Below are 21,145 nucleotides of genomic sequence, written 5' to 3' on the forward strand. Positions count from 1 at the left end.
TGAGCTTGAAGAACCAACCGATGATAGTCAAAAATTAAATTAAAAACCTATCTAGATGTTATTTATTCTGAGGAATAAAGAAATATTGAGAAAGAGAAGAACATTGTGGCACACGAGCTCTAAAGCTCATGTACATATCGCGATATGCTTAAATCGTGAATGGCGTCTTTTTTGTTAGTGAAATAAATTTTTCCGCTGTATCAAAGGCAAACGATAGTTATTTTCTGGATTAGCCTCGCAAGACATTTTTGTGTGCTCTTCTACAAAAGAAACGAGTCAAAATAGATGAAAAATGGATCACTGCAGTGAATCAGCCCAATATATTGCAAACAGCTGGCAATATGTTAGTATAAATAACTGCACCTTGACAACAATATAAAACTCTGTACGACATTCGCATAGTTCACTTAGTAGCAGGCATGTGGAGGCGTGCCACAGTGTCAGAAAGGTTGCGTTCCAGCCAGCGTGACTGGCAGGTGGGGGATCTGTCTCCCCCTTTGCTGCAGGTGGGTGCTCCACTGCTTTGCGTGAACACTGATAGCGAGGTGTGACGATTCCAGCTTTGTTTAGCTGGAACTGGCTGCCTCTCGGAATGTCAATCGCAGAGCACAGGAAGTTGTGGCTATCAGTTTGCGGCACCTGCCACCGAAGGCCGTGGGCCCTTTGTATTCACTATGAAGTCTTAAATGACAGCACGTCGCCTTGAACGGGCCCAGCAAGTAGGGCGAGGCGCAGGAAATGACGTTAGCGGCCGTGCTTTTCTTCCCACCGACAGGCTACAACTCGACTGCACCTGCGTTTCGCAACGCACGCCCACTGATTTCACGCCTCCGGTTCGAAACCCGGTTGCACAACTAGCTGGTGTCACGGCCCTGTCTGGCACAATGCACCGCTTATTTTGTACCGCTCCCGTCGCTTAAACTGCTTTAAGGGCGTGTCATGTGAGGCTCTTTCGTCTCCGAAAACTATTCTCCCCGAGCCATGTGTTAGCTCCGTTTTTCTTGTGTGATAAGTTCATTTTGTGAGCTACAGCAGTTCGGAGACAGTTTCACCTAGTGTCCTACTTTTTGGCTACAGGGGGGGGGGGGGGTTAAGTTGATGAGACTTGCTAGAAACGATAGATAATGAAAAACAAACATTTGTTTGAACACACACTTGGAACGCAGATTCGTAATTTGTGAGTTCGTTTGCTTCGACCACGGCTGGAGCCTTAACTGTCATCAGTAACTACTGTGTGTGGTTTCAGCTAGCAGCATGTCGTACTGACGAAGATATGTACGGGTTTCGGAATAACTGTATCAATCATGGAAACACTACTTTTCATTGTTCTCAGAAAGAAATCGTTTTTATGACAACTTTATGTAGTGACTGGTCTCGCTAAATTTCAGTGACAAAGTAATCTGCGTCAAAGTTGGAACACGTGACAATTAAAAGCAGAGAGTCCCATTTCTTCAGACGTAAAAGGAATCTTGTCAGAACTGATAGTCCTGTATATTGCAATACGTAAGTATAAATGACAGAACGTGCACAGACAGAGTAATGTGGAAAGCTGTATGGTAAGTCATCCGACTGAAGACGTCTAAAATGTTTAAGACTGTAGCATTTACCTCCAATCGTGCCACACCAAACTCGGGAAGATTATAAGCTCAATGGGAGCGAAAATGATATAAAACGCGGTAGCCCCCTGGCTAAGGCTTTGGACTTAGAGAGGAGTGTGGTTCAAATCCCTTTGTGTCTATAGTGGTACAGTGTCTCTATTTAGAGAAATGGAGAATCACTGAGGGATACGTTCTGGACATGACTGATTTGCTGCCCAACATTTTCCTCACCCGGGCTCTAAAGCCAGAACTTCGCTTCTTTCTTCCTGAAACCCTCCTTTGGTCTGTGCCTCGGAGCTTCCGTGTCGTTGCGCGAAGTCATACTCGCAGCCGCGGCCAGAGTCCATGCACTCTTGGCGACGTGCGGCACACGAGACCAATGAAGCGAAGTACTGCGCCGCGAATTTAATCGAATTTATTTTTTTCTAAAAAAAAAAAAAAAAAGCAGTCTTTGTTACAGTGCACGGCAACCAAGACTGCTTGTTTCTCCCTATCATACATACTGGTTGCTGTACCAACCTCATTATGAACTTAGAAAACTTTCCTTTTTGTGAACCTGGATTAACCCTCTGCTCTGTTACACTATAAAATCAATCGAAATAACGGTCGCCAGTCTTTTGAGACAGTGTTAAACATCTCACTACTCCAATGCCACTTATCAAAGCACTAGAGCAATCCAACTACTTTCTGAAAGATCCCGAAATCCAATCACTGGGCAGCAGTGTGGCCACTAGCAATTCTCACGAACAATGACCGCAGTGTAATACCCAGACCCAGTCTTTGGACAGAAAACTATTAGTTTTTAATACAAGTAAGAAGTAGTAGTATGAGAGCCGCCATAGAACGGTGCGTTAACAGCTGCGAGTTAGTAGCCGCAAGCGTGGCAGCATATGGATCACAGTAGGAAGCAAGGATAGCAGAGCTCACTGGAAAATGGCGCTGCACAGCGGTAATCCTGTAGCAAGTGGGGCAGTGCCGCCACACCAGGGCGAATCTCTTTTACGGCAACGTGAATAGGCGCTGGGTTTTAGTGAAACAAAATGGGCACTGGAGGCACCTAAATAAGTCTGGATTTTAAGACAGTGGTCACTTCCCGTTGCCAGAAGCCAGCAGCACCACCCCACGCACAGCACACTCCACACTTGCCACCGCGACCGCATGGGGAGCGCAGGAGCCAATTCCCGAGTGGAACGCCGCCGGAGCACAACACGTAGCAGCGGCCGCGGCCTCCAGAATCTGCCGGCCGCAGCAGCGCAGGGTGCCACCTCGGCAGCTCTGCCGCGCGTCCAGGGACAGCGAGGAGAGGCGTGTCTACCCCACGTCGTCCTCTATTGAAGTCAATAAGCAATTTGTAACTGTCCAGTGTTTGCTCTGGCGTGTCACCACCACGCACTCCTCCCACAGTGTGCACAGTGCGCTATAGCAACGACAACACAGAAATACAGTTCATAGCCAGCAGGGAAAGAGTCACGCTAAAGCATCATCCTAAAATTTGTACGGATCACACTCAAATTTGTTGTTGCCTCTGGATCACACTGGACTCGCATTCGGGAGGGCGACGGTTCAATCCCGCGTCCGGCCATCCTGATTTAGGTTCTCCCTGATTTCCCTAAATCGCTCCAGGTAAATGCCGGGATGGTTCCATTCAAAGGGCACGGCCGACTTCCTTCCCCGTCCTTCCCTAATCCGATGAGACCGATGACCTCGCTGTCTGGTCTCCTTCCCCAAACAACCCAACCCTCTGGATCGCTTGGTCCCGAGTTCGATTCCCGGCCGGATCAGGGATTTTCCCCGTAAGGGGACTGGTTATTTGTGTTGTCCTCCTCATTTCATCATCATTCGGGAAAGTGGCGAGGCTGGACTGTGAAAAGATTGGGAATTTGTACGGGTGCTGATAAGTGTCGTTGAGCGCCCCACGAACCAATCATCATCTCAAACTTGGACGGATACAATTATTGGCATGAATTGACACCAACCTAGTCCATTACTTTTATCCAACTGCACATCCAGGAAGCTAATAGTTCCTCGCTCTGCTTCGAGACTTCTTTACATCAATCAGGGCCATACTGACTAATCCGTAGAGCTCGCCGAGAGAAACAGTAAAATGCCTAAGCAGTATTTGATGGTCGCAGACAGGATCACACTTGCGAATTCTTTGGGGGGTTTCCTGTGCCGGAAAAGTAACAACGTTGATCACATTTGCTACGATAACCACTTCAAAACACACACTACCACAAAGGCCTCACGACTTGCGACCTCTACCCAACAAGGGCACCTGGCAGACTCCTCGATATCACCGAGTTCCGGAACTGCTCCCGAACTTGTTTCAAATATTGGTCTTTCAGGCAATCAAAAACAGTAGCAGAATGTATGCTTTCTCACTGGCCATTTACTGCCCCTCTTACAGCGCTTCTGTAAGATGTTTCCTTCGGGGAAGACGAAGAGCTTTTAAACACCAACCTTCCTTTTTACGATACTGCGTGGGCCTTTGTCTCCTTAACGGTTTCCTTCTATTCTGCCCTCTCGTTTACTTTCCTGCTCCATCCTGTGATTCTTAGAGCTCTGATGTTTGCTTCAACGTCATCCATCCATCGTTTACGTGGTCCTCTTTTTAATCTTCATCTTGTTCGTTTCCATTGAAGGGATCCTCTTTGTAGTTCTTGTCTCCTTCATCCTTGGGATGTGCCCCAGCCCGGCTACTCTCACACTTTTAAGTAGGCTTAAAATATCAGCTCCTTTTACAGGGCGATCACACTGATGACTAGTCCTTGCTGTCTAAGTACCATCATTATTTCAGATCGCTCCATAAATTTTCCGTAGTATTCTTTGCTCAAATATTCTGAGTCGCTGTTCAACAGTGTTGGTTAGTGTCTGTAACATTATGTGATTGTCTTATCATTTTAAATCATTCACTAATCGAGCAGTCGCTCGGCAACAGCTACAGTTAGCAAATAATGTTGCGAGAATGTAAAAGGTGAACGACCTGTGACGTAACTTGTTTATTGTCGAAGCGCCGTCAGAGATGCAGTGAGTTATTGACTTTGAAAACCGCGGCGCGAAAAACGGACAGAAGAAGAACACTTTCACACACTTTTTTTTTTGAGGTACGAGATATTCTCGATGAACAGTTAGTTACTCATTCTTCTCTTGTCTCCTGTAACTTGTGTCGGACGCGCATGTCTTGCCGCCGTATTATTATTGTTAAAATTAATATTGTTCTAGTGTAAAGTAAATGTGTAATACTAAAAGTGCCTAGCAGTAGATTTATTGTGCGACGTGTATGTGAAAACGTCAAAGGAATTGTTTCCATTAAGAGAAGTGCCAGTCAAAACGGCATCCATGTTAAATCCGTCATTGCAGTGTAAGTTTGTCTATTACTTGCCATAAATTCAGAGTTAAATGGAACTGGTGTATGGACTATTCATTTACTATAGAATCTGTGTCTCACTTCTTCATGAAATTATTTAATTTTCTATATGTTTCTGCCAAGTAGAGTTCACAGTCACGAATTCTTTCGTCGAGTTCGGACGGAAGTTGCATGCGGCGAAATATTTTCTCCGCGCCATATTCTACTGGTAAATGCATGATAAACTACGGTCCCTTAGGAAATTCATGTTGAGCTATCCAAAATAATTATATTTTGAATAGGCATTTACTCTCCTATGCAATGCAACTTCCGACTGATCAAATATGTTTCCACCGCTGATTATAGCTATATGTTACAGCACAAAAGTAACATATTGTTATAATTAGCGACTACGAACAGGGACATTTATAACTGTATGTTTATGTATACAAATTACGTAAACATATCGTTATATGTCCATGCATCCCATCCATACGTAACCACTGGCCTAATCATGTCCGTATACACTGGTCAACGCGGACCGTTGTGAGACGTATAGGAAGTGTGTCAGCTAGAGTGTGGAAGGTACCGACAGGGCGTGGAGCCATGCCGCCTGCAGTGCCGTGGCCAGCTGCGCTATGTTCCTCGGTTGAGGCTCCATGGCAGGAACAGCCCGATCGGGGTTGCCCACAGATTCTCGATTGGATTTAAATTCGGCGAGTTCTGTGGCGAGGGGAGTACGGTAAACTCACGCTGGCGCTCTTCGAACACGCACATACACTGCGAGGTGTGGAAAAGTTGAATTGTTCTTCTGGTAAGATGCCATCGTGCCAAAACAACTGCGTGTAGCGGTGGACGTGTCCCCAGGGATACACACATACTTCCTTTCATTCATTGTGCTTTCCAGAATAATGTCACCCAGGGAATGCCTCGAAAACATTTCTCTGACCATAACGCTCTGTCCTCCTGCCTGGTCCCTTCCGATGGTTGTTGGAAGGCGTTTGCTTTCAGACGTTTCGCAACTTACACGCAAAAGGTCATCTGTCGACGGAGCATAAAACGTGGTTCATCTGATAAGGACAGAGGACTTCCAATTGGAGTATTGGCGGCCAAATTCCAGCCGACGGCGGCGTGAGTAGCAGTCAGTACGGACGCATGAATCAGACACCTGCTGCGGAAGCCCGTCAGCAGCAACGTTCGCTGAATGGTCGTTGAGGAGACAGTGTTGTTAGCTCCTTGGTTCGTCTGGGCAGTCAGTTGCTCAATAGATGCACGTCTGTTCATCTGTCCACATCTCCGCAGCCGTTGTTCACCCCTAACGTGGCGCTGGTTTTGTATAGCGCCATTTTGCCATGCATGGGATACTTGGCGGCAAGCGAACAGTTTACAAGCTTTGCCGTTTCGGAAATGCTTGAACACTTGGCCCGAAAATCAATGATAATGCCCTTTCGGAAGTCAGATAAATCGCTCCGTATTTACATTACGACAACGACCTATTATATCTCTTAAAAGAAAAAATTATGTTATGTTATTTATTTAGCGGAAACACTCTCCTAGTAAATTTGTTTGAAAATACAAAAGAGATATAATAAGCAAAATAATGAATTTCGTAGGTTGCCAATTACGTATTATATCTGGTTTTATCGAGCGCCAGGCTCCCTACAAATTACTGTAAATGCAATAGCGTAGTAGTACTCAGCTCTGAAATTATTACTATCACAGAAAATAGACAAGTTTTAATAAAATTATTTCACTGGATTACTTCAATTAATCTCACAGAATATTTTTACTTAATTTCTTCCGCTCCGTCTATTAGACATAGTGCTGTGAAAAAATATTTTTAAATGTACCGCGTAATGGCGGCTAATTGTTAACAGTCAGAGATTATTGTTACTCGCTCCGCAGCAGCTGGAAACATGCTAAATAATTTTCGTTAAATATTCTTTTCATAAGATAAATGTGGCGTAGGTTCTTGAAATAACACACGGAGATCACTTTGTACTAATATATTCTTGCTAGGACACAGTTTACACCATTAAATATTTGCAATTACGTTACGACAGAAACAAATGCTAGCGCCGCATTCCAGCTCACACCAGAACGAACAGAACAAAACAGACTAGACAGAAGAATGAGCATTGCATTGTGTTTTATACTCTTACAGAGATGATAATACTTCTTTTAATTACTTACACATTATAATCTCATACACTAAAAATGTCTTTTCTGCATTTATCGATATATATTGTATATTTTTACAGTTAAATCAATGATAAATCAATGTTTGCAATTGATTTTGATTCACATACAGTCATTTTTATTTATTTTTCACCTCGATAATGGTGAATATTGCAAAAGGGACACTACAGACCGCACTATTTCCTTGTTCCCCTCGACACGCCTTACACACCCTTCATTACCTGTGCAGCCACCTGCCGTCAATGACTGGTTATTGCACGTTGACGTAAGCTGTGGTCACGTTGTGAGTGGACTGTGTCTATATAGTGATTCTGAACTATCGATTTACCAACCTAGATATCACTGTATAACAGCACCTATTAACACTTAGAATTCGGTGTTTTATTCCAGTGGATATGGAATTTACTTCATTAATATTAGCCCCTGCGTATCTATAATCCTCTACATGCTCAAAGTTAAAATCTGGTACTGGCCAGTTATCCAGTGGCCCTGTTCTATGCAGTTCCATATACTTTCTGATTCGTTAATGTCTAGTCACCTTGCTGTGTGGCTTCTTTCCGTTCCACCACTACTATCTACAACGGCATTCTTGTCTACTAATTACAGCAACGGTATCTGCATATGGAGCCAGCTGTGTGGTCCTTATACCTGCGTGCCCAGATATTTTCAGTTTTCGTGTAACTGGTTCTAAAGTCAAATTGAGGAGCATTGTGGAAAGAATATCACCTTGTCTGACTCCTTTATTGATATTGAAACAGTCGGTTAATTCACCAACCACTTTCACAATTGCCTTCGAACCTTCCAAGACTGCGTTAATAACCAAAATAGGTTCTGACGGTATGCCGAACAGCTGTATATTTTCTAACATCTCTTCCGTCTTTATTATCGAAGGCCTGCTTGAAGTTGTAACAACTCCAGGGTAATTTTCTTTCTTCCAGATTGAGTCTGTGGATACCGGTCTCACCACTTTCTATAGATATTCGCGTAATTCTCGGTTTTTGATGGGGTGCTGCCTGTTGTTGTATTAATTTGTTTTCTGGTATTCTTTTATCCTACTGGATAGTTATAAAAATACTCAATATGCTTCTTATACAAAAGCATGTACATACTGAAAAGCTAGTCATCCGTGTATTTTTTTACGTCCAGCTTAAACAGAATCGGTTAAAAATAATTGTCAATGCAAGTTACATTTCGAAATACTGCAGAAAACACTTCTCTAATGTACAGAATTGCCACAGAATCGATCAATGAAACTTCTTTTGAAATTCATTCTGACGCAGGAGTCTACGGCAGTAATTTATTGCCTTGTGGCAGTAGTCACTCCGTGTCAAATTACAATTGTGGTTGCTCGCAGTTAATTTTCGTTACTGTATCGTGAAATAATGTCACGTATTAAAGATACGAATCTGATTTGAAGAACTATGATACGAAAAGTTTAACAAATAGTATGTTTCCATCCAAGAAAAAAACGCCGAAATAAATTAGCAACAGTGCAAGAAAATGAATGTTTCATTCATTTAAAAATCACAGTCCAGACAAACGATTCGATAAGTGAATCACAGCCCCTGGATACTGAAGTGATTAAAGAATGTAAGTAACGGAGCAGTGTTCTATGTAACTACTTTTGCACAGAACTGCTTTCGTCTTGCAAAAATGATGATTCGATGAAATGTAAGAGCGTTAATTTTTACTATTATTGTCGCTGAACTATTGTGGAAGGTAGTTTATAAGTCCATGTAGGTATTGTTGAGTTCTGTATTATATTCATGTGCCTGGTGCTATATTTGTCTCGGTGCGAATGGTGGGTCCTTAGTTGATCTATTAGGCGTAAAGCCACACTATTAGCCACCAAGTATATCTCCCACATGTGGGCCTAGTCTTCGTAGAGGATTCGGAAAGTGCAGCCGTGTGCGCTCCGGCCAGAATCCATTTCGGACTTGTAGGGAAAGTCGTAGACTGAAGAAGGCCTCCTTCCCTCACAATCTGTCCCTGTCGTAGAAAGTAGCCGCAGGAACAGTACACAGGCACGGCCAGGAAATGACTTGTTACGTTTCTTTCTTTGGAAACTGGCAATAGAACATCAAATGGAAATCAGTGACAGAAAGTGACAACGTCGTTTCTTTCAAAGTTTACGTTGTGTAAAACACAACTTCAGTAATGTTTAAAGACATATCGGAAAGAACAGACACTGCCTATATAATGAATATGAGGACGACAAATTGATCACTTCATTGCAGATGCATACTACGCTCGAACTCTTACGGGGAATCGGCGAAATGCCTCGAATAACTTGAGAATTTGGGTCTGACGGGAGGCGTGCTTGGGTAGCCCGCGCAGTTGCGATGACCCCTGTGTCTGGATGGCGCAGTGGTCAGCGTATCTGCCTAGTAAGCAGGAGACTTGGGTTCAATTCCCGATCCGGCTCAAATTTTCAGGTTTCCCCATTGATTTAAATCAATGCCCACTAGCAGTCAATGTCATTAACTCCTTCGTGCTTTGATTCATAAAGGCTGCGGAATCAAAATGTCTGTTCTTTCGGACATGTCACATAGAACAGACACCACATGTATCACTAATGTTTGTTTGAAACTGTACGAATTTATTGGTTACAAAGATAAAAACGGAGGCTTCCTTCTTTCGACAGTGAATTTGCTGTAAGTGCAATGTGGACAACCAGTCTCGAGTAGAGGGTGGAGTCGGTGCCTCGCGGTCACTGTATGTGCTGCTGTATCCAGTCCACGTAGCAGGCGACGCGCGTGAAGACGGCCGGGAACCTGCTCTTGCAGCCGGCGCCCCACGACGTCAGCCCCACCAGCTTGCCGCCCACGAACAGCGGCCCGCCGGAGTCACCCTGTGCAGGCGACCACTCTGGCTCTAGCTTAACTCTGATTCGTCTCATCGTTACCTGCGCCGCACAAGTAACATTTACACGACACGAGTCATACCCAATCTGGGAGCAGACCGGAACCATACCTGTACGCTACAACTTCGATTTTAATCGCCATATCGCCTCATTATGGTCCCCTCTTGTGAGACTCCGCCTTACCAGAGGCACATTCAGTACTGGGCGGGAGGCTTTGCACGCCTCAGTGACGCTGAGCGCTATGCCGGCGGTAGCATAGCTACTGGCAGGGTCACCCAAGCCGGATAGGCCTCATTGAAGGGGTCTGACGAAGAGTCCCACAACTCAGGGAAAGGAGGGCTCTTTTTTTTCCCAGGGACCTCCGTCGGTAATGGTTGGGTGTGGATAGGGTGATCCACTATTTCCCGAGCTGGGGACTGGCCAGTGCTGCCAGACCTTTTCCACCGTAAACTCTGGGCATAATTCAGGGAGCAGTGAAACGTTGTGTGTTTCGGAGAGCGGTAGTCTTGGCTTCACCGACTGGATCGCGTGGAAGGTACATACCTCTACAAGAAAAAAAGCCATCAAGCTCGAGGTGTGCTTCTACGTGCTGATGATGTGAATGGCTGTAGAGGTGAAGCAGTATCCAGCGGGCAACCTCTGCCGCACCCGCCGCCCCCACAGTTCGGTGTAGGCGCATTCTCACGAGTCAAGTCTAACTGAGCTATTTTATCTGATCAGCAAAAGTTCGTTGAAAAACCTAGTGAGAATCTTTTGTTTCAGTAGAGTTGATTAACTCTGTACTGGATCAAGAAAAGTTTGACTGAGGCAAACTTCATCGTCCAAGTGAGGAGTCATCTTTGAGATGAACCAGGCATTGACACGTATGTACTCTCTGGATCGAGCAACTGGCATGTCAGTTAATTTGCAAGTCATATAGAGTGCCGGTGTTTTCTCTGTGTGGTGTTTCGCATGCCGTGTTTTCAAATCTCTCACAAAATTAGTGGCAAGTCGTCCGAAAGCGTTTGAACCATACAATAAGCACGATTGTTTTAGGAACCATCGTTTGAATAATGATAAAAGTAAAGATGTGCGGGAAAACACTATGAGATGTATAATAAAAGTGAACATTTCTGGTTCAACAATTTTTAAGTAGAAAACAATACACTGAACTTTCAATAGGAATTCCTCAAAATTTTCTTCAGACTTTATCAAATGATTTCTGTATCCTTCACTACCTTCTAACGCTAATTTCTTTAGCAATGTCTCTGAAGCTCTCGATCGGTTTCTTAAGATCCACTTATAACATCCCCGTCTGCTACAGCTATACCATAACCTCGAAGCTGGAGGCAGGTTGTGAAATAAAACTATCTTATTAAAGCAATTATGGTATAATGCAACAGAACAGTGTTACCCTCTGAGAGGAATTTTGCTAGGTTGACCGTGTTGTACCTAACGGAAATGGCTTATCGGAAATGAGTCAGAATTACGTAAATATTTGAACAGTAACAAACGAATTTTTTGCCTATCTGCACTGTTTAATGCATAAAGAAAACGGTCGCCAGCCTAATTAGGCAAGAGAATGATTAACGTTCTTGTCCGAGAATATAGTTATTAGTAACTTTAACGGATAAACTTAACCTATACTTTGTCACACGCGAGTGCAATGAACTCCGACACATACATATGTTTATGGTAAGATTGAAGCTAATAACTAGAGCAGCACAAACTATTTGCAAAAATATAACAGCTACCGAAACAATCTATTACTTTCAGAACTTGTTCAAACTGAATGGTCTTTATAACATTACTATTAATATTCACTGCAGGATCATAAATTGGACATAGGTTAAGTCTCTCTCAAATAAATACTTTACTATTTGAAATGGAAGTTAATTGGAATCCACTAACAGGTTGCTTCTCACTATCTTTTGAACAAAGAAATTATGGTTTTCATAAATAGTGGTCTTCCCATAGTGGTCGTTACCTAGCATTAGCATAATAGACAAACTGAGGATCCTGTTATACTATTAATATGCACTTCCAATACACAAGAGAGACAAACACTTAGCGATCATGAACATATAATTTTCAGTTTGCAGTTTTCCACTTTTACTACAGTGAAACACAATGTTGACAAAATTGCAATTTAGAATTTACTACAGACAGCAATGTGATCATTTACTAAGCAAAACTTTATAAGCCTCAGTCTTAAGAACTTTTAATTTGAAGTTGGCAACGACACATTAATAAGCAGTTTTACTAGGAAAATTATTTTCAGCAAGCATCATTAACTTTAACTCACTCTCTTGCCAAATTAACTTTAACTTTCTTTTTACTATGTTCAAGAGGCATCAATTAGCAAAACACTGGGCTTTAATGTTCTTTCAGTAAGGACACTCGGAAATCACTTTAGTTCAAACGGAGAGGAACCTGAGAGGTGTTATGATAAGGAGAAAAATCAAGGTAAGTACATAAATTCAGTTATAAATTACCTTATATTTGAGCACACTAACACATCCATTAAGCTGATCCTTCACTGTACATTACTATAGTGCTCCATTACAGTGATAGCGCAATGTGTTGGCGATTGCATGTTGTTAGGTGGAATTGCAGGTAGAATTGCTGGACTCTGTCATTTCTTGGTGGCGATGATAGCTACAAATTCCAGAATGGTTCCAGCTATTTATCCATCCATCCGAGGCACTGGAAAGCGGCAGGAAAAGCCTCTCTCGGAACCAGCACAATATGCAACATTTACATGACAGTGCACAGTTTGGTAGCTCGTTCCCGACTCGTAGCTCGTCCCCGACTGACTCTCAATTCCACCTTTTCTACCTAGGCCAACCACAATTTGCGCGCGCAACACAATTCCGTTCCCGAGGGGAACCACAACAACCTTTACATACAGAATAACTAAGAACTCTAAGGATCAGCAGTTTACATAGCAGCAACTAAACACATTAAATAAAACAGAACATTTTCACATATTGACATTGAAAGGTGGCTACACTGAGCCACAGCGCCAAAAATCGCGCCAGAGAGAGTATTGTTCCGCCGCCTCCACTGGCAGTGCGTATTGAGAGGTAGCGGCAGGCAGTTCTTGCCGAGAGTCCTTGCCGAGCAGTTGTGGTGGACACTGCTTGTATCTGAAGTTGGAATGAGATGGGGTAGTAGTGAGTGTTTGTTCGATGTTTTATGCAGCTATGTGATGGGAGAGATAGTAGATGTTGTTCCAATGGAGATATTGTAATGACCTGAGTGCTTTTCGTCAATATAAATTAAGGTAACTAACTACTGTTCTTTATTTTTTTATTATTTGTGTGTCCTGAATAATGCTTCATTACAGGTTCAGTCAACAAAGCATCTGGCGTGTGTTCTTGTATTAGAGTGTAATTCTGGGTTTCTTGCACAATTATAGTATTTCCAATTTTCTTTTATCACGTCAGTATAAATGATATTTAAAAATTCTTGTCTTGTTGAAGAAGAACCGTGCCAGATGTGCGTTGAGTCACACTCCCACACACAGAACAGTTATACTTGTGCTTTGGTTTCGTAGGTTTTATAGTTGCTGGGGACTTAATTAATTAATTGTGTTAACGAAAATTTTCTTACATTCTTTGTTGTCATTCTAAGCAGTCAGATTGCGTAATAATACTAGTCAGGGCCAGCCGTTTACGAGACTTGCGTAATCGGACTCACAGTTACAAAAAAAATATTTGCATCATCATTTTATTAAGCCCCCATGCAACATTTCTTCAAAAAATTATTCACACAGAAATTACAATTATATATAGTAAGTTTTGTTCCCTCCAACTGGATCAAAGAATTTAAATGACAGATACACTACTTTGCATAGAACCAAACCATGACATCAAAGTTTTGACAAAGAAAAGAGTATACAATTTTGTGTTATCTATTCAATCAAACACATTTACAGAAGCTTAACGATGTAATATTAAATGAAACAAAAGCAATGTAAATCAGTAGAGTACTAGAGTTATGGTGTTACACACTGTCTCACCCAAAAACGACGCTTTCGACGATTGTTACTTGATACATTGTTCGCATTTCTTCTTGTAACAAAGACTAATTTAAGTCGCATTCAGAGTTTGCTGAACATCTGGGTCGACATTTGTTTCGGCGTGGTAACGGGGCACTAGTCTGCCATAATACTTTCATTGTAATCTAGAGAGCACGTATCCCGAACATTGGGCCGATTCCTGACCAGGAACTGCTGCTCACCAGCCTGCGCGTAAGACATAGCCCGTTAGCACAGGGTTTCCTCCTCTGGCAGGAAGATCTGAGAAGTTTGTGGTGTGCCACTTTTGGTTCAGCGTATTTTGACTGTGTGTGTGTGTGTGTGTGTTCATGCTGATATCCGAGCAGCCTTGATTTCGGTTTGCCTGGAAATCTGCAAATCTCGCCGTCATTGACACAAGTGTTACACGGGTCCCTCCTGTGGAGGTGGAGGGGGGGGGGGACGACGACTCTTACTACACTATAAACTACTCCGCATGTGGCGACACAGCCTTCGCGTCCCCATCACCTCCCCCCCCCCCCCCCCCGAAGTGAATGGCAGGCTGACTTATCGTCAGGGCGTTGATAACCGTGCTGTTGAGTTCCCTGCATCAAAATATTATCTCCTTAAGGTCGATTCACATGGAACGTCAGTGAAAGGGAAAGGCAGAAGACATGACCCTCAAATGGTGTACTTATATTAGACGGAGCGTCAGCACAAAGTAACTTTTGCTGAGCCCTGTCCCGAACGGAGAAAGTGAGTTTGATATGCTAGCCATGATCCAAATAGGTCAGACTACACAGTACTATCAGAATTAAAGTCCAACAATCACACTTAATAACGATTGCTCTTGATAAAGTTTGTATGGCAAACTGCTGAAAAGTGAAATAGGAAAAGTGTTTTTTAAACGTCTCAAAACATCCACATTTATTTGCAAACAAAAATAGAAAAGAACATTACGCTTTCAAAAGATCTACGAACGAAACGGTACAAACTGTTCTCTTCAAAACGTAATTTCTTAATACAGCATATGTGGAGGTGTTTTCAAGTAATGGCGCCATTATTTTGTTGCAAGTTCCAGCCGCCAGAGCGTGTTAGTCTACGTAACGCCTTGAGAAAATGGCGACTACACCGCGACAGAAGAGCTGGCGTGTCCTTCACGTAACAGAAAGGGAGCCGGTAACCGCGTTTCGACGAGCCACTTTGCAACAATTTCGCCAGGAGCCTACCAAGAGGCTCTTCTCTTATGACTGGTACGGATAATTTGAAGATGAGGGCGGTATTCGTAACCGCAAAGCTCCAGATCGGTCTCCTGTCTCGCAGTAAAATGTGGATCACGTTCGCGCAGAATTCCAACGAAGCTCGCAGAAATCAACACGTCGAGCAAGTCTTGAGCTTCAGGTCCTACAAACCACTTCGAAAACCCTGCATGAACGCTTGCGCATGGGACCGTACGGACTGAAGTTGGTCCAGGCACGCACTCCAGCAGATTATGCTGCACGATCTGATTTCTGCACCGAGATGTTGGCGGGGATGGACGGTCAATTTTTATTGACGAAGCTGTGTTTCACACTAGTGGTAAACTAATCGGCACAATGTTGGTTTTGGAAAACAGAAATCCCACTTTTCTGTCTGTTACATGAACGAGATTTGCCAAAAATGTGCGCAATGTCGAGGGAGAAGACATACGGCCCATTCTTTTTTGCAGGGAAAACTGTCGTAGGCATTTGCTACCATGACATGCTTCTCCTCAATTGCAAGATGATTCCAATTACTTCATCTTGCAACAAGACGGTGCACCACCTCGCTTCCACTTGGCTGTACGAGAACACCTAAACAAACATTGGCCTGGACGATTCATCGGCCGTGCAGGTGCCGAGGATGATGTGCGCTGCAGATGGCCACCACGTTCACAAGACTTAACCCTTTGTGATTTTTTGTGGGGTTACGTGAAAGATAGTGGTTTTCCAAGATTCGGGAGGAGTATGAATATCATCGCGAAGTGTGCTTTATGACTGCAGGAGAACGTAACGTGTTCCTGCTTCCAGAAAAGAAAAAAAAATCCAGAGGTATTCTATTACCAGAATAAGGCTTGAAGTGAATAAATTGTGTTGTTTCGTTTGTATTTACTTTCGGTAAATGTAAAGTTCCCTTGTGTTCACACTGTACACACAGACTGGCTATAATTAAAGTTCCGTGCTTGAGCCATTGTTGGCGGAAAACTATTTACCGTCTAAGAGCCCAACTTTAGAGGAATGGTGTTCAGATGGTGCGCTGCAGAATTTGCGTTGTTGGTAGTGTTCGTCTGATGACGTGCCACCAGGCGCAGGTACTGATACGGGACATTGCAACTGTAAAACACACTGGAGCCTGTATTCAACCCAGTCACTGAGCGTGGGTCTGGACAAGGAGAGCAGACGTAGAGAGCGTTTACATTATCCATTGTTTCTTCCCTTGTCTATGCTACAAATACCGTCAAAAACTACAGGATTCTTTTATCCATGAATAGAGCTGGATTTTTCACTGTTGAAACACGTTAATCAATGTATGTTCTTATTTACACACAGCGTAATACGTTTTCTCTGTCCACGTGTTGTAAAACGTAAAACCTAAATCAGTTTTTGCTTACAGATATCTGACCTTCCTCGTAGAAGACCACTCAGTTGAGGAAACATCCAAGTTGTCATAACGTTTGCAATTTGTAAGGAAAGGGAAGCTAAATAATAAAATGAAGACAATTAAGGTGCAAAAGCACGAAAACCACTAAAACATCAGTGAGTGCAGCGAAATTAACTTCAGATGTTAGCAGGTGATGACGCCGTTCCCGCCATCAACGTCAAAGTCAGAACTGTATTCCCGAGAAACGTTAACGCCCCGTTGCCAATGCCCTCGTTTGTAATGCAGTGTGGAAACTTTGCTGTTCAGTTTCGTCACATATGAATCAGCATTAAATTTGTAAATTCCTGTTATTATCACGAACGCAATACGGAACGTCTGAATTGAGCAAGTGTCGCTTCCATTTCAGCTTAACTTTCGTCGCGCGTATTTTTCGTTTTACTTGTATATCTTTCTCCGTTCTAAGGTGGTGAGTTTTAGGCTTTGCTGGAGACCAGAGTAGTGCGTTTGCAAGCCCTACCCTGGCCTGAACGGTACTCCACAGTACTTACTTTGCAAGGTCCGGCGCTGCCATCCGCGACTCCGGCGCACAGGTTGGTGTCATGGATTACGCCGTCTATTTTGTCGTAGGCTGCCTTGCAGTCCCTCCGGCTGGTTACGCGCAGCTCGGCTTTCTGGAGGCGCTCAGACGGCGTTGTTCCGCCCTCCTGCACAGCCGGTGCACTGTCGCGTTTAGAATTCGTATGAAAATATTAAAATACATTTTATCGTTAAGTGTAAGGATTACTGATAATTGACGTACAGCCGGCCGGGAATGTAACTTTCGGTTCAGATAATCTGAACCAGATGTAACGAAAATGTTCTGTAGACACTGAAATAAATGTGACGGTATTCGATTTAAATAATGCAGTCCTGTTATCTTCAGTTTGTGATTAACTGACCCACGTTCACGATGTACGCCCGGGTTCCCGGGTGCGATTCCCGGCGGGGTCAGGGATTTTCTCTGCCTCGTGATGGCTGAGTGTTGTGTGCTGTCCTTAGGTTAGTTAGGTTTAAGTAGTTCTAAGTTCTAGGGGACTTATGACCACAGCAGTTGAGTCTCATAGTGCTCAGAGCCATTTGACCCATTTTTCTCACGATGTACGGCTGAGGAGGAGTAATTAACTGCTGTGACGCTGCCTGTGCGATTTGGCTAAGCTAAAAGTGGTGATGAATCTTACTTGAACAACGATACAGATATAGCCTACTAAATAGCACCACAGTCACAGATCTTGTTCACAGTCGTAGACCTTTCTTTAAAGTCTGCTACAGCTCAGTGTCTACGATGAGAACGAGCTGTACGTCGTCCCTGGATCGGACCGCTAGAGCTCTGGCTTATTGGCGTCTCAGCTCCCTCCCTCCCTCCCCTATGCACGTCACAGTAGTTTGCAGAGTACTGATTAACTTCTACCTCTTCCACAGTGAGGGGTACATTATTTAAAAAGTAAGTAACCCAGCCACGTTTTGTTTTCTCGCGCACTCGCCTTTTGATAGTGCTCAGGCCACGTATTAGAAATGATCTCTTCCAAGGTCTTAAATTCGTGGTCGCTGCCATGACCTTTCATCATCTGTTACGTCCAGTTCTTGAAGAGTTCCATAGTGCTACAATCTTTCACACTGTCGCTTGTAAAACTGTGCGCCAGACGGGATATACTTTTACATCTCTTGCCGGTGTGGAACGCCTTCTCTGCCGTGAATGTGTTGTATGACTACGGCAGAGCTGACAACTGTTAAGAGAGCCCTCCATTGTATTAAAAGGGTCTCCCTTGATCGTGTTTCAGCGTGTACTGACTCAATGAGCAGCCTCCAGGCTACTGACCGATGCTATTCTTGCCACCATTTGCTCTCCGCTATTCATGACTTTCCCGCTGTTGCTGTTTGCTGAGTTGCCGTTCTCTTGACCGACTGTTTGTCTAAACGAGCATTTAGTCGCTCCTTTTTTGCTTCCGTCAGCTGCTTGATTTGCTGGTGCATGTGAGATCTCTGCTCGCTCGCAAACTGAACATCTCTTGGGCTACTGCCCCATCTAATGAACTTCGCATAATCAAGGTGACTAATGTTGCACGATACTCTTCCTACTTCTCCCGGAAGCAATCCACAGCCCTATATCGTCTCCGCATCGGGCATGCCAGGTTAACCTACAGTTCTCTTTTGTGCGACGAGCCACTCGCACATTGTGGCTAAGGAGCTTTACAGACAGTAGCTCATTCTTGGTGGAATTCCCCCTCCTTTTGGCCCACCATGCTAAGTTTGGACTTCCGGAATCATTGCCTCTAATATTGGCAGAAGATACACGGATGACTGAATTGGTTCTCAGTTTTCTTCGTGAAAGTGATGTCTATTCTCAGTTAAAGGTTTTAATCTATCTCAGTACCAGGGGCAGGCTGGTCGGGGATGTGGCGTCTTCCTCTGTGTGCTACGTGTGGGGAATCCCCGACCCTACCTCCTTGATCAAGCTATTCTTTCATCCCACTTTTCCTCTGTTCACATCGCTTTTAGATTCGGTTTACCTCCTTCCTGCGGCACCCAAATTTTCTGTTCTGGGTGTCGCATTTTGTTGAACAGCGGGCGCTCGTTACAGTAATGGATTAGGAATAGGACAGCTGAGGGTGGGACATTTCCTGTTCATACGGAGCCACAGGGGCGTCCACTTGCGGACTTCCTGTTTCCCTCATCTAGCTTTTATTACTGGCGGTACGGAATGTCGATTACGTTTCTAGCTGGCTCTCTTTTACTGTTATGAATCTCCCGACAAAATCAGAAAACGTTCTCGATAGACATTTCTACTTCCGGATGCGCCTCTCTGGGCTCGAGGGACTTATGACCTCGTTCTGGTATAACAACCAACCACCCCCCCCCCCCCCCCCCCCCCCCCCACCCATCCGCCCAGTCACATTTTGGGAGCGCTCCATATAGTACTGAGCTTTCAGAATATCTTTCTCGTATGTCGGCCTTTTTAAATCGCCAATGTAACTAAATGGCTCCACACTGACCCATTCTCTGTTGTTAGCACTATTATTTGCAGAAAGAGAAGGAAGGAAATAGTCTTTAGAGAATGTGGTGTGGTTCGTAATCAGTATGTCATACCGTCGACTGACCCAGTGTAAAGGCACCCTTGGTAGCAGTGAATCACGCCATACGATATGGTGTTCTGGGAGGCGGGTTGACATTCGGGGAATGTAACCTGCATGGAGTTACATTGCTGTAACAGATGAAATGTAGTTGCGCTTTTCACACAAAATTTAATAAGAGCCTTAGCGATTTGGTGTTTGTGCTGTAGACTTAATGCAACAATGCTGTTTCCTAAAGGAATTACGTTCGTGTAGCGTAGCGGGGCTTATATCTGGATTTAAAACTTCTTGTTAAATAGAACTCGGCAGGTTATACTTCATTTATTGATCCACAGACAGAGAACTATTTTCTACTTCCTGGCATGGATGTCTGACGTGACCGCTGCTGTTCATTTTGTTTGATGATATCGTAATGAATGACTAATTGCTATCTGCTGTTTTCTACATGGGGTGGCTGGGTATGAGGAATTATTTTCCGACAATAATGCTAATAATATCTAGTCATATAGTGTACAAAAAAATCGGCCTGATGCAGAGATGGACGTCTAGTCCTTGACATGGAGAAACAAAAAATCATTCATGTTTTCAAATGTACTACCCTTTGATTACACTAGTGAAGCACAACTGTACTCAGTCATATCATGAAATTACTTGAAGCAACATCGTATGAGAAACGCAGTGAAATTACCAAATGGACTCAGTTGTCATAGGTCTTTTTTTAGTTTAAAATGTACAAACGTTACTAATGTCAAAGTGAATCTCAGTCCTATAGTATCATCTTGTTTCAGAATTTTGTAGTTAAACAAATTTTACTGTTCAGAAATGTTCTTGTCATAAGAAACACGCAGTTGATCAAATTGTAGGAGGTAAACCTTTCAAAGGTGTAGAGCAATCATTTCATGGCCCTGATTTTTTTTGTATTTAAAAATGTATGCCATTATTGGGAGAAAATGTTGGTTAAGAAAATATTTCAAATAAGAGATTTGGGTTTCAGGACAGCATAGGCAGCCTTTGTTAAATACACATGGGAGACGAGCATGCGACAAAAAATAAGCCCATAAATGTAGAAAACCAGTTTGAACGCCCTTTAAGTAATACGCAACCAGTAGCTATACACATTTAACAAAAAAATTACTTAGTTTAAGTATTGCCTGCAGCTCGTATTTTATGTCATAATTAAATATTTGTATTTTAGCGTTTCAGGAATTCCTAGAAAATTTCCTACTCCAGTCCTTAATTAGGGTAGTGCCACAGTGAGTGAGCCTCCACCTTGCTAAAACCGACATCTAATTATACGATTGAACAACAGAGAAGGGAAATGTTCGAGGCGCCAAGGTGCCAATACGGCGAGGCTTACCATGCGAAAGCAACAAACGTCACTTGTCAACACGTTTCGTCACGCCACACACAGTT

General features: G+C 43.5%; 1 protein-coding gene and 1 non-coding gene across 2 annotated transcripts in view; one reads left to right on the top strand and one right to left on the bottom strand.

Annotated features, from left to right (window-relative positions):
- The first annotated feature begins 9,496 nt into the window (after nt 1-9,496).
- On the top strand, nt 9,497-9,569 carry Trnat-agu (transfer RNA threonine (anticodon AGU)). The gene has a single exon. It is a non-coding gene; the product is annotated as a tRNA-Thr (tRNA).
- Nucleotides 9,570-9,853: 284 nt separating this feature from the next.
- The window catches only part of LOC126176435 (mite allergen Der f 3-like), a 40,656-nt gene continuing 29,364 nt past the window's right edge, over nt 9,854-21,145 (bottom strand). The window contains exons 5-6 of the mRNA XM_049923591.1: nt 17,174-17,329; nt 9,854-10,048 (exon numbers count right to left, since the gene is read on the bottom strand). Coding sequence (XP_049779548.1) covers nt 9,854-10,048; nt 17,174-17,329 — 351 coding nt within the window. The remainder of the gene's footprint in view (nt 10,049-17,173; nt 17,330-21,145) is intronic.

Source organism: Schistocerca cancellata, chromosome 3 (assembly GCF_023864275.1).
Source record: "Schistocerca cancellata isolate TAMUIC-IGC-003103 chromosome 3, iqSchCanc2.1, whole genome shotgun sequence".
Taxonomy (NCBI): Eukaryota; Metazoa; Arthropoda; class Insecta; order Orthoptera; family Acrididae; genus Schistocerca; species Schistocerca cancellata.